This window comes from Microchirus variegatus (genome assembly GCF_963457635.1).
Source record: "Microchirus variegatus genome assembly, chromosome: 9".
NCBI classification, from domain to species: domain Eukaryota; kingdom Metazoa; phylum Chordata; class Actinopteri; order Pleuronectiformes; family Soleidae; genus Microchirus; species Microchirus variegatus.
This window is the reverse complement of record NC_139810.1, coordinates 3,439,245-3,453,238: the sequence shown is the minus strand read 5'-3', so window position 1 is coordinate 3,453,238 and position 13,994 is coordinate 3,439,245. Positions and strand designations below refer to the sequence as shown.

The 13,994-nt window shown below is 40.7% G+C and overlaps 1 protein-coding gene across 1 annotated transcript; it reads left to right on the top strand.

The window, feature by feature from the left end:
• Window positions 1–986: 986 nt before the first annotated feature.
• LOC310931831 (PHD finger protein 20-like) lies at window positions 987–12,270 on the top strand. The gene is made up of 18 exons (XM_083895069.1): window positions 987–1,042; window positions 2,233–2,312; window positions 2,422–2,593; window positions 3,091–3,175; window positions 4,054–4,127; window positions 4,250–4,487; window positions 5,386–5,469; window positions 5,551–5,610; window positions 5,870–6,056; window positions 6,134–6,243; window positions 6,333–6,446; window positions 7,303–7,407; window positions 7,486–7,628; window positions 7,759–7,858; window positions 8,507–8,702; window positions 8,803–8,989; window positions 10,496–10,796; window positions 11,913–12,270. Exons 1-18 carry the CDS (start codon window positions 1,016–1,018, stop codon window positions 12,047–12,049), a joined length of 2,400 nt encoding a protein of 799 aa, XP_083751195.1. The 5' UTR covers window positions 987–1,015; the 3' UTR covers window positions 12,050–12,270.
• Window positions 12,271–13,994: the final 1,724 nt, after the last annotated feature.

Genomic DNA, 13,994 nt, shown 5'->3' with positions numbered 1-13,994 from the left:
ACGCCAACAATCCCGAAAACCGAGAAAACAGGAAACGGATACGAAGGTTAAAAGGTTTCTGTGAGTAAAATGTTCTTCATAGTTTTCATCCATTTATGTCAGTAGGGGGCGCTTTAGGTTACAGGAGAGGATTAGGGTCACATGTGAGAAGAAAAAAAAACAAGATCAACAGCAACATCTGTGATGATAGTTCACAGAATTTCAAAATAAAAGTTGTTTGTTTTGATACGGAACAATGCTACACAATGAAAAAAATAACTATCATTCAAATGAATCTATAAATAACAGACACAATGATATGTTTGATGATATTTCACAGAATTTCAAAATAGAAGTGTTTGCTTTTAATAGGAATGATTGTATAGAAAATGTGAATTCAAAAATGATTACAGAATAAACTCATTATGACTTGATATTGGGCTCATGGTGGACCACGAGTTTGAGACCTCAAAAGATGACATTGTTGTTGATAAAGGTGTGTTAACATATAAATAAACATGTTATATATGTTGCAGTGTTTATAATAATAATATGTCATTTCATTATTCATAACACATTAAACACAACTGTTACCACTATTTACTTTGTTTTTATTGGATGTGTTTTTAAAACATGTTAAATCACATTTTATTACAATTTCAATGGGAAAACAACTGAAAAAGTCGAATAAATAAATGATAAAAAAAATCTGAAAAATCACGCAAACTGGTTTTCATTATATATATAAAATAATAGTTGCAGCTCTGAAAAGATTAAACAGTAACAACATCTGCATAATTTTACAATTCAAACATGAATAAAACAAAACTATAATCTGTGTTTCAGAATAAACGATGATTTCAAAACGTGTTTTATAATAATAATCCTCGTCGGCGTCATCATAGGAACGCTAACGTGATGACGTCACGAAAACAAACCTCCGCTGAGTCAGGTGACACAAACACTTCCAGCTGGTGGTCGGTCAGAGTGTGTGCGCGCATGCGCAGTGCGCTCGGCTCGTCAGTATGAAGAGTGAATGGTAGCAGTGTCTGCTGCTGCAGAGGTAAATAAAAACATCTTTACCTTTCCTTCACCTGCTCGGTGACGTCACAACGGCGACCTTAAAAATGAGCGCGCAGGTTCCCGCCTCCGTCTCGCGGCATCAAAACACTAAAGTTTGATGTGCCGCAGCTGCAGCTGCTCAGCTCAGGCTAGCCGTTAGCCGCGTTAGCTTCTGTACTGACACTGAATGGAGAGGAGACACGGCTCCGTCTAGCAACGCGCACGAGCCCAGCGGCTCCTGCGCACGCGCACCACACTGACGTTCACCTGTAGCGACGAAGTGCGCAGTGTTTGCGTGTTTGTATGTGACGCTAACGCCGTTAGCAGGGTTAGCATGTTAGCTACTGTCAAAATCACCGATTGGCTCCGGAGGGGGCGGAGCGAGTTTTTTTGTTTAGGTTTTGACTGACAGCAGAAGCGTCCAATGACGAGCGAGAACGAGCGGCCCACGAGCCAATCAGCGTGCGCGACAGGGAGAGCTGACACAGCACATGAAAGGAGGCGTTTTTCTGCAGCTGACGTGGAAAATTCAGTCGGATTTTCAAAACAAAATTATGTAAAAGGAAATATTGATTGATATTTTGTTTCCTATCACTGCTGTTAAAGGTCCAGTGTGTAATATTAAGGAGTTTTTTTGTGGCAGAAGTTGGATCTATTATTATTATTGTTATTTTTATTATTACTATTATTATTATTTCTGTTATCACGATACAAGGAGAATAGTTAATATTTCACTTAAATAACCCACCAACTTTGACATGCCACAAGGGGGAGCTGCATCTTTCCAGCATGTCAAACATGTTTGTGTCCATTTGTTAAAAAATAACACTCACTCTCTCACACCAAACCCCATAGAGAAAACCGGTGATTTTAGCTATCAGGGTCATAGGATCTGCTGGTCAACTGCTGCCTCGTGTGGTCAATTTGTGTCACTTAATTACATCTAAATTCAGATTTTCAAACGCCGAAGTCACTAAACGAAGACATTTGAACTTACTTTGAACTTGGATCAACAACTCCTGTGTACTGTGAAAAGTCTGTGTTAAAATCACTGATTTTCTCTATGGACTTTGGTGTGGGAGAGTGAGTGGTTTACAAACTTCAGTTTCCTGTTGGAAAAGTCTGTCGAACAGTGACGATAAAGACGACGTGAACATGTTCTTGTGTGTGTGTGTGTGTGCGTGCGTGCAGATGAAGACTCCTCCTGACAGGGCAGGAATCATTTTTGAGGTCGGAGCACAGGTGGAAGCTCGAGATCGACAGAAGACCTGGTCTGAACCCTTAAAGCTCACACACAGATATCAGTTTTGTGTTTTGTGTTGACCTCTGTCGTGTCTCTTGTGTTGAGTTCTGTGCTGCTGTTGTCGTTTTCCATCGCAGGTACCCTGCCACGATCGAGAAGATCGACTTTGACAAAGAGCGAGTCCTGATCCACTACCGTCAGTGGAGCCGTCGACACAATGAGTGGTTTCACTGGAGCTCGCCGTATCTGCGGCCACTAGAGCGCGTGAGTCTGAGGAGACAAGGCCGCAATCCTCCAAACTCTCAACAGGTCTGTCCTTACGTCCACACGCTGACGCAAGAACATTTTCATATTCTTAATCACTGATTTCAGCTGTCTAAATCTACGATATCTACGTCACATGTTCACGTCTTTATCTCACTGTGAGACAGACTTTTCCAACAGGAAACTGAAGTTTGTAAACCACTCACTCTCATTCCGACCTTTTATTAATGACACAAAATGACCACACGAGGCAGCAGTAGACCAGCAGCTCCTGTGTCCCCGCGACCTAAAATCACAGATTTTCTCTATGGACTTTGGTGTGGGAGAGTGAGTGGAGTGAAAAGTCTGTCTCACGCTGAGATAAGGACGTGTTCTTAAAAATATCGTAGACTTTATTAACCAGAGTCTGTCGTTAAGTGGCGTGAATCAGTTTTCCCTTGTGTCTCTGTTCTGAGCAGCAGGGGGCGCTCACAGCACAGTCCGCTCTGGTCATGTGTCAGTATGAGTGACATGTCCACCTCCGTCTTCTCTCTCTGTCTCAGATGTTTGTCTCCGGGACAAAGGTCCTGGCCTGTTGGACCGACTGTCGTTTCTACCCGGCCAAAATCCTCCGGGTCAACAAGGACGGTGAGACCTCGACCTTGACCTTTGACCCCTGACAGGTCACTGTGTTCCTGTGTGACGACACCAAATGTCACACAATGAAAATACTTAGTAACAGTAATCAAATAAACAAATAGGCGCTTTTAAACTGATTCACATGTCTTTATTGTGAACAAGAGATGCAAAAAAAGTTCAAAAGTTCACTCTTCAAAAGTTTGGGGTCACCAATTCAATTTTTGTTGTGTTTTCCATTAAAAGTCAAACTTTTATTCATCAAAAGAGTTGCAACATGAATAGAAAATATAGTCAAGACATTGACAAGATTAGAAATAATGATTTTTATTCAAAATAACTGTTTTCAGCTGTGCTAACTTCATTGCACAAGGGTTTTCTAATCATCCAATAGTCTTCTAACGCCATTAGCAAACACAATGTACCATTAGAACAGTGGAAATGGGCCTCTATACACCTATGTACATATTCCATTAAAAACCAGACGTTTTTACCACATTAACAATGTATAGAGTGTGTTTATGATTCATTTAATGTTCATTGAAAAAAAGTGTTTTTCCTTCAAAAATAAGGACATTTCAAAGTGAGCCCAAACGTTTTCCCAAACACCCACAAAAACATAGCATTTCATTAATAAAACATCTGATTATTGTTGCATGAATGAATAGTACTTTTACACATGTACATTTAGCACAAACAATTCCGTTAAAACACAAATTCAATGAATGAATGAATTAAAAAAGATACCATGAAAAATGTGTGTAACACGATGAGGTTTTTTCTTGTTTGTGCGAAGGAAACAAAATGTGTGAATGTACCTTTATTCCCTGAACAGGAAGTTGACTCTGTGTGTGTGTGTGTGTGTGTGTGTGTGTGTGTGTGTGTGTCAGACTCATACACAGTGCGTTTCTATGACGGCGTGGTCAGGACTGTGAAGCCCACCAAGGTCAAACCTTTCCAGGAAGTAAGAAATACTTCAGTCCTCTGAATGGCTCCGAAACAATATAATATAATACAGTCAATAAAATAAAGCACACTTCCTGTTGATGCTCAGAGTTTTTCTTCTTCTCTTTCTGATGCAAACAGAAATCTAAGTCGGAGAAGAGTGCGGTGGGCAGCGAGGGATGGGAGGAAGGAGAGAGCGAGGAAGAGCACGAGGAAGATGGAGGACAAGGAGAGGAAGGACAGGGGGAGAAGAAGGAGGAGGAGATGGAGGAGGAGGAGAAATTAGAGAAGGAAGGAGCAGCAGAAGGAGATGTGGAGACGGAGAGGATGATGGAAGCTTCATCGTCTCATCCATCAGCAAAGCAGAAAACAGACGACAGTAAGTCACATGATCTGGTTGGAGTTTTAGAAGAGCTCCCTGTCTTTTGGTGGATTTATGGAAGGAGGTCATTATATTGCAACCAGTCTTGGTGGAAAAAAAGTTGTTTTTTAATGGCTCATTATTTGACAACTAGTTTCTTGGTGGATGTATAGAATAGCTCACACTTTGGCAGTCAGTCTTTTGGTGGATTTATGGAAGAGTTCATTATTTTGCAACCAGTCTTGGTGGATGTATAGAATGGCTCATTATTTGGCAACTAGTTTCTTGGTGGACGTATAGAATGGCTCATTATTTTGCATTCAGTCTTTTGGTGGATTTATGGAAGCGGTCATTATTTTGCAACCAGTCTTGGTGGATGTATAGAATGGCTCACTATTTGGCAACTAGTTTATTGGTGGATGTATAGAATGTCTCATTATTTTGCAGTCAGTCTTTTGGTGGATTTATGGAAGCGGTCATTATTTTGCAACCAGTCTTGGTCGATGTATAGAATGTCTCATTATTTGGCAACCAGTTTCTTGGTGGATGTATAGAATAGCTCACGTTTTGGCAGTCAGTCTCTTGGTATGGAAGAGGTCATTATTTGGCAGCCAGTCTTGATGGATGTGTAAAATGACTCATTATTTGGCAGTCAGTCTATTGGCGGATCTATAGCAGAGCTCACTTTGTGGCAGTCAGTCTCTTGGTGGATTTATAGAGTAGCTCATTATTTGGCAACCAGTTTCTTGGTGGATGTATAGATTGGCTCATTATTTGGCAGTCAGTCTCTTGGTGGACTTATGGAAGGGGTCATTATTTGGCAACCAGTCTGTTGGTGGACCTTCTCTCATGATCGCACACACACACACACACACACACACACACACCGCTGTTAACATACTGCTTTTCTTTCCAGATAAAAGCAGCGGAGCACAGAATCACCCAATCACAGCTGACTCCACCCAGTCAACTGCTTTCAACTCCGCCCACATCGACAGAGGTGAACCCGAGTTAGGAAATTCAGACACGAGGTCTGTGGCTACAATAACAAAGACGGTAACTGTTTCTCTCTCTTCCCCAGACGTTCTTTTGGAGCGACAAGTTCACCTGCCGACCACGCACAAATTCAGCAGAGAGCCGTGTGAGTACACACACACACACACACACACACACACACACACACTTTTGCATTTGTGTGGAAACTCGTAGGCCAAAAAGATAGTTTTGCTTGACAATTGGGCCACACAGCCAACAAAAGACCATAACCACATTTCAAATCTTAGTCCTTAACTTCACCAGTTCCTCAAAAATGGGGTTCTTTCTGCCTCATTAGAACCAGGTTTTGGTCTCCATGAGGACTTCTGGTCCTGAACACACACTCACTGTCCGTCCTCTCTCAGTGTACAGAGTCATTAAGAACCAGCCTCCTCCCATCCTCTCCATCGAATTGGACCACAATCCGTTCAAGTGTCCGGCGCCGGACTGTACCAAGTCTTTCAGGAAGGCCAGTCTGCTTCACTACCACATCAAGTATTACCACTCTGACCAGCAGCTGGACGAGCGAGGCGGCGAGGATGAGGCACCGAGGTACGCTGACCCTAAAACCTAAAATGTCCTCACAAAGACACACACAGACAGACACACACTGACTGTGGTCGTTGCAGGAGGAAGCGGTCGTCGTCTGAAGGCGGCGATCCTGCGTCAGACAGGAAGAATGAGAATCAAAGCATCATCTGTCACCGTGACAACGAGGAGCAAAGCACCATGGAAGCAGGTGGGACACGTGCATGTAACACACACACACACAGAGGTGTTTGACTCAGGTTAGAGTCACCAACCATGTCTGTCTCTGTCTGCCAGCAGAGGTTAAGAAAGACAGGACTGGAGGACAGAACAGGAAAGAGAGGAAGAACTTCCTGAGGGTCAAACTAAAGAAGAAGAAGAAGAAGAAGAAGAAGAAAAAGAAAAATCAGTCCGGTGAGTAGCACGAGCATGACGTTACATAATCTGGAATAATCTCTTCAATTGTTGCCACATTTTTATTTACAAAATGCAAATACAGTCGTTTAAGGTAGTTGTGTTTTAGAGTGGATGAACAGAAACTGAGACTTTTATTTTGAAAAGTACAGGCATGTTTGTAGGCATGGCTGAACAGAAAATCAGACTTTTATTTTGAAAACTGCAAGCTTGTTTTTAGGCATGGCTGAGCAGAAATGTACTTTTATTTTTGCATGTTGTGGCGTTATGTTTTATCGTGGATAAACAGAATCTGAGGCTTTTACTCTGAAAAATGCAGGGTTAAGATTTATTAACTGAGACTATTATTTTGAAAACTCTCAGGATGTTTTGAGGCATGGCTGAACATCAAAATTGTGTTTTAGCGCGAATGAACAGAATTTGAGACTTTTATTTTGAAAACTGCAGGGTTGAGATTTAATGCGGTTGAACAGAAACTGAGACTTTTATTTTGAAAACTGCAGTGATGTTTTGAGGTGTGGTGGAACAGAAATTGAGACTTTTATTTTGAAAATTGCTGGGTTGTGTTTTTAGCGTGAACGAGCAGAATTTGAGACTTTTACTTTGAAAATCTAAACTTGTAATTTAGCGTGGATCACCAGAGGACTTTTATTTTGAATTCTGTTCATCTGTCACTAATCATTTCAAACTAACGTGAACCTCGACTGAAACAACAACATAACAGATACAGTGTTTCCTGGTTTGTTAAGAAGGTGATTGGCTGCTGGCAGAAGGGGATTTATGCCCCGCCCCGACCATCGTTAGCGTTACTGCATCTGTCTCCTATCTGTTACATGTCCACCTTTTGTCTCGTCAGGACTCGGCAGCAGTGACGATGAGAACACGAACAAACCTCTGATCGACGTGAAGCTTTCCCCCAGACCTGAGGACACGCAGCCACAAGGTGGCGACACCCTCAAATGTGAGCGTTCATTGACGTAAAACAGCGCATGTTAAACGTTTAAAGAGACTCGTGTCAAACGTCTGTCTCTCCTTTCAGTCGACGAAGGCAGCGACTGGTCGACGCTAACGGCAGAGAGCGGTGAGGACACGCCCTCTTGGCCTGTTGCTATGGACACGGACGAGTGCGAGGTGGTGAGATGTGTGTGTGAGGTGAACGAGGAGAACGACTTCATGATCCAGGTAAAGACCATGCCCACTTCTGACGTAAAAAACGCATACAGACAGCATTTCCTTCATTAAAGGAGCAGTTCTGCTATTAATAACCTGTGTGTGTGTGTGTGTGTGTGTGTGTGTGTGCGTGCGCGTGTAGTGCGAGTCATGTCTATGTTGGCAGCACGGAACCTGTATGGGATTATATGAAGACAACGTCCCTCATAACTACATCTGTTATTACTGCAGACACACTGCAGGTGAGACACACTAATCCCAACATTCATGTTCCTGGGTTTAATCCTGAAATTGAAAATCCTTGTTCACGATTTTAATCCTGAATTTCAATATATTCTATATTCCTGACGACTAATATTGAATTTAAAACGCATCCGTACAGGTTTAATCCTGAATATAAAAATCCACGTTCCCAGGCTTAATTCTGTTTTAAATAATCCAAGTTTTATTCTTGAGTTTAAAAACCCATGTTCCCGGGTTTCATCCTGAAGTCAAAAAATCCATGTTCCAGACTTTAATCGTCAATTTGAAAATAACTGTTCCCAGGTTTAATCCTAATTTTGAAATTCCAGGTTTAATCCTGAATTTTGAAATTCATTTTTCTGGGTTTAATCTGAAAATGGAATTCTGTGTTCCTGATTTAAACTCTAATTTATAAATCTATGTTGCAGATTTTAATTCTGAAATTCAGAATACATGTTTACAGGTTTAATCCTGGATTTAAAGATCCAGGTTTTCAGGTTTAATCCAGAATTTTAATAATCAATTTTAGATTTTAATCCTGAATTTTAAAAAATCCATGTTCCAGGGTTCAGTCCATGTTTTCCATGGTGTCTTGGATCTTAAATCGAATATTTTTTTCCGTTTGCCCTCAACTGACGGTCTTCCAGGTTGGAGGCGGTCCCTGCGTTTGCGGTCGGAGCCTGATTTGCTGATCTCTGGTCACATGTTCGGGCTGTCATGTGTGAAGGAGAACTACTCTGAGATGAACTTGTCAGAGATCACACACACCAACCGTCTGATGTCTCACACTCATGGTCTCAGTCAGGTCCTCAGTGGACTGCAGCTGAAGATCAGCCTCTTACAGTGAGTCTGCTTCATCACCGCTACGTTCACGTTCACATGTTTGTGTATTTACTGTTTGTTTATTTGTTTGTTTGTTTTTGTGTGTCCACTCTCTACGCAGCTCTGCGTCCCACCCTGATCTAAAACTGTGGAGGTTACCATGGGGATGGGAAGAGGAACCCAGACTGACGTCCAGCCCAGCAGGAGAACCGGCTCTCAGTTACGTCAGCAGCGAGCACTGCTACCAGAAGCCTGGAGCATCATGGGTAAAAACAGAGGAGACGCAGGAAGACAACAGTGGACACAAGGTAACAGCTGTGCACATCAGTGTGTAGATAAACGTAAACTGAGACTTTTATTTTGAAACTACAGGGTTGCATTTTAGCATGAATGAACCACAACAGCTACTTTTATTTTGAAAAACTACAGCGTTATATTTTAGTGTGGATGACCAAAAACTGCTACTTTTATTTTGAAAACTGTGTGGTTGTGTTTTAGCATGGATGAAAGCAAATCTGTGATTTTTATTTTGAAAACTACTGGGTTGTATTTTAGTGTGGTTGAACAGAAACAGAAACTTTTATTTTGGAAACTACAGAGTTATATTTAAGTGTAGATGAACAAAACTGTGACTTTTATTTTGAAAACTACAGGGTTGTATTTTAGTGTAGACGAACAGAAACTGCTACTTTTATTTTGAAAACTGTGTGGTTGTGTTTTAGCATGGATGAACAGAAACTTTTATTTTGAAAACTACTGGGTTGTATTTTAGTGTAGACGAACAGAAACTTTTTTTTTATTTTGTTCAACTACAGGGTTGTGTAGTTGAACAAAAACCGTGACTTTTATTTTGAAACTACAGGGTTGCATTTTAGTGTGGATGACCAAAAACTGCTACTTTTATTTTGAAAACTGTGTGGTTGTGTTTTAGCATGGATGAAAGCAAATCTGTGATTTTTATTTTGAAAACTACTGGGTTGTATTTTAGTGTGGTTGAACAGAAACTTTTATTTTGAAACTACAGGGTTGTATTTTAGTGCAGACGAACAGAAACTTTTATTTTGTTCAACTACAGGGTTGTGTAGATGAACAAAAACTGTGACTTTTATTTTGAAACTACAGGGTTGCATTTTAGCAAGAATGAACCACAACAGCTACTTTTATTTTGAAAACTACAGCGTTATATTTTAGTGTGGATGACCAAAAACTGCTACTTTTATTTTGAAAACTGTGTGGTTTTGTTTTAGCATAGATGAACAAAACTGACTTTTATTTTGAAAACTACAGGGTTGTAATTTAGCGTGGACAAACAGAAACTTTTATTTTGTTCAACTACAGGGTTGTGTAGTTGAACAAAAACTGTGACTTTTATTTTGAAACTACGGAGTTGAACGTAAACATAAACAAAACGCTTGTAAACGTTGACACGGGCGCTCTTATTTGGGACTCGATATCGCACGGTGAATCCCTAGCACTTCCTGTCTGTTACTAAGCAACCATGACAGGTCATGTGACGTGTTTTTTTGTGATGCGTCGCTAAAATGCACATCTGTGTTGTTTTCTGTCTTTAATGTAAACAACAATTATGGGTGTGGGCGGAGCCTAAATGTGTGCATGTGGCTAGATACATAAATAAATATAAATAAATCTATAATAATGTAATATAAAACAACAGTGGGAGTGAAGTGAAAACAAAGCCGCTGCTCCCCATCCTCACTGCTGTTGCTATGATACCAGCGTGGAACTATTTTTACCTCAGAGTGTGAACGCGGTGAAACACACACTTAACCGCATGTGTGTGTGTGTGTGTGTAGGACATAAAGACCGAAGACGTTGACAGACACGTGACCGACGCGACCACGGACGATCGCAGAAACACGACGGCGGCGGCGGCGGCGGCGGCTGCGACGACCTTCGCGGAGGAGCACAGCCATGGCGACGCACGCAACGTCAAGACGGAGCGTCACGCGCGCGCGGAACACAGGAAACACGCACACGGCGGGACACACACACCTGCACACACACACGAGTGTCAGCTGAACCTGCTGGAACACGTGGAGTCTCTTCAGCAGCAGATCAGCGCCAGGATGGACGTGATCGAGAGAGAGCTGGACGGTAACACGCGCACACGCACACACGCACACTCAATATCTTGAAGGGATAGTTCGGAATTTTGGACATAAGACCTATTTTCCAACTCATCCAGTGTGATGGAGATGTTTTCAAGAAATTTCATTCACTTCTTCTGGTTGATCGAGTTCACTGGTGCTATGGCTAGCGCAAGTCAATGGTACAAGCTAGCATGGCATTAGAAACACTCATACCGACTCCACAGTGCACCCGAGGCAAATCAATTGTAACGGCAGACTATCGATGTACATATCTGTGTTGATAGAATAATATTTGACACAAAACTAACCTCGCATCGCATGCATTTTTGAGGGACTACTTTCTCAGCAGTGGCGGAATCAGTCGGCCGCTGCCATAGCCTAACAGGAAGTATGACGCGCTGCTGCTGCTGCTGAGACATAAATCCTTCAAATTGCAAGGTTGGTTTTATTTCAAACATTCTATCAACACAGATATGTACATCGATAGTCTGCCGTTACAATTGATTTGCCTCGGGTGCACTGTGGAGTCGGTATGAGTGTTTCTAATGCCATGCTAGCAGGTACCATTGACTTGCGCTAGCCATAGCACCAGCAAACTCGGCAACTAGAAGAACTGAATGAAATTTCTTGTCTCCATCACACCGGCTGAGTTGGAAAATAGGTCTTGTGTCCAAAGTTCCGAACTATCCCTTTAAAGGCACAGTTTGGGATTTTTTAAGTGTGCTTTTAAGAGGAGTTTAAAGTGACAACCACTCACTCTCCCACACCAAACCCCATAGAGAAAATCAGTGATTTTAACATCACAGCACACAGGAGTTGTTGGTCCACTGTTGACATCACTAAGTTCAAATGTCTTATTTTGTAAATTCGGCATCTTAAATTCTTCGTTCAAATGTACCTCAGTGACACAAAGTGACCACACGAGGCAGCAGAGGACCAGCAGCTCCTGTGTCCATGCGAGCTAAAATCACTGATTTTCTCTATGGGGTTTGGTGTGGGAGAGTGAGTGGTTTACAAACTTCAGTTTCCTGTTGGAAAATTCTGTCAGAAGACTCAAATCCTATGAGTAAAGAAAAAAAAAACACCAACATCTAATCATAATCTCTCTCTCTCGCTTCAGTCTTGGAGTCCTGGTCCGACCACTCTGGTGAGCTGGAGCCTCCCGACCCTTTGTCCCGCCTCCCGGAGCTCAAACAGCGAATCAGGCGGCTGCTGTGTGACCTCTGCACCGTGAGACGCCTGTCGTTCTGTCACTGACACACGCCTCCTTCACCTCTGACCCCCTGACCTTTGTGACCCGGGAGGTTGCGGATAGCCAACAGGGGTTAAAAAGGAAACAGACAGAGACTGTTGTCAGAGAAAAACTGTTTCAGTGGCAGGACAGCGCCCCCTGTGGTGGTCGCAAAAGACGACTCTTTATTTCTTTGGAAATGAAATGACTGAACAGGTGATTTTTGGTATTTAAATTTCACAAAGGTACAAAAACAAACGCTTCCAAGACTGTTTTGATGATTGATTGGTTTTTGATTTTTGTTTGATTATGTTTTTATGTTGTTGTTTTCAACGTGAATCAAGTGTTCGAGCTAAGGCTTGAACTTCAGTACATGCAGCTAAGCAGGCTAACCACAGGCTAACCACAGGCTAACCACAGGCTAACCACAGGCTAACCACAGGCTAACCAGTCTATGACTTTTGAAAATGTAATTTAAGGGATTTTTTGTTTTGCTATTTTTTTTTTTTTAGATTCACGTTGAAGCTTTTGAACACTTTTAGCGTTGACTTTTAAACAGTCGAAGCTCATGTCACGTGGTCGTTCACTGACACAACAAACACAAAAACAGGCTTATATGTAAATATTCTTCTTTTTTTTTTATCCGACCCGAGAACTTAACTGTAAAAAAAAAAAAAAAAAGCTGCAGATTTATTTTGATAGATTGAGATGAGCTTCCGTTTATGAAGCTGCAGGAGAGTTTTAGTGAAGAGTGGAGATTTGTTTAAAGAAAGTGTTGAGATTTGTTGTAAAAGTCAAAATATTTCACTGATTTAAATAAAAAAATACATTTCTCAAAACATCCCAAATGATAACTTTTCACATCATGTGACTTTTGTTTTAGAATATTTTTTCACGTCTTTTTTTGGTGCTTTTTTTAATCTTCTGATATTGAATCCTGAAGTCATGTACGATATCACAAATTATAATACAGGATAACTATATTATCACAATATGTAAGTCAGGATAATAATATTATTACGGTATTTAAGTCAGGATAACAATATCACGATATTTAATTCACATAGCGATATTATCGGAATATAAGTCAGAATAACGATATTATCACGATATTTGAGTCAGGATAACGATATCACGGTTGTCACAACAATATCACAACATTTAAGTCAGGATAACGATATCACAATATTCAAAGTCAAGCTAACACAATATTTAGTCACGCTAACACAATATGTAAGTAACGATACGATATCACGATATTTAAGTCATGATAACGATATTATCACAATATTTAAAGTCACACTAACACAATATTTAAGTTACGATATGATATCACAATATTTAAGTCAGGATAACGATATCACCATATTTAAGTCAGGATAACGATATTTAAGTCATGATAACGATATTATCACAATATTTAAATATTTAAGTCATGCTAACACAAAATTTAAGTTACGATATGATATCTCGATATTTAAGTCAGGATAACAATATCATGATATTTAAGTCAGGATAACGATATTTAAGTCATGATAACGACATTATCACAATACTTAAAGTAACGCTAACAATATTTAAGTCACGATACAATATCAAAATATTTAAGTCAGTATAACGATAGCACGACATTTAAATCAGGATAGCGATATCACGATATTTAAGTCACAATAACGATGTCAATAGAGTATTGAGTATTTGCGAAATCATATTTTTTTGCGATATACTCACACAACAGCTGTAGTGAGAGAAATTCAATATTTGTGGATTAGCAATTTGTTTCCAATTCAAAATTGACTTTTTTTGCCCAAGTTTCGTGAAATTCAGTGCAACTTAATTTGTCTTGCTCCATACACATTTCACCTTAGGGGGCGCCACACACCTGACCTTCATGCCACGTTTCCAGTGTTTTTATAATAATAATAATAATCTGAAGGGACACAATAGGCTGCTCGGGCCCTAATTATTTCA

Excerpts from the sequence above, each read along its gene's own strand:
- LOC310931831 (XM_083895069.1), top strand. The coding sequence starts at position 1,016 with ATGGTAGCAGTGTCTGCTGCTGCAGAG. Across the intron at positions 5,611-5,869 it reads CAAATTCAGCAGAGAGCCGT|TGTACAGAGTCATTAAGAAC; the intron begins GTGAGTACACAC and ends GTCCTCTCTCAG. Across the intron at positions 6,057-6,133 it reads GGCGAGGATGAGGCACCGAG|GAGGAAGCGGTCGTCGTCTG; the intron begins GTACGCTGACCC and ends TGGTCGTTGCAG.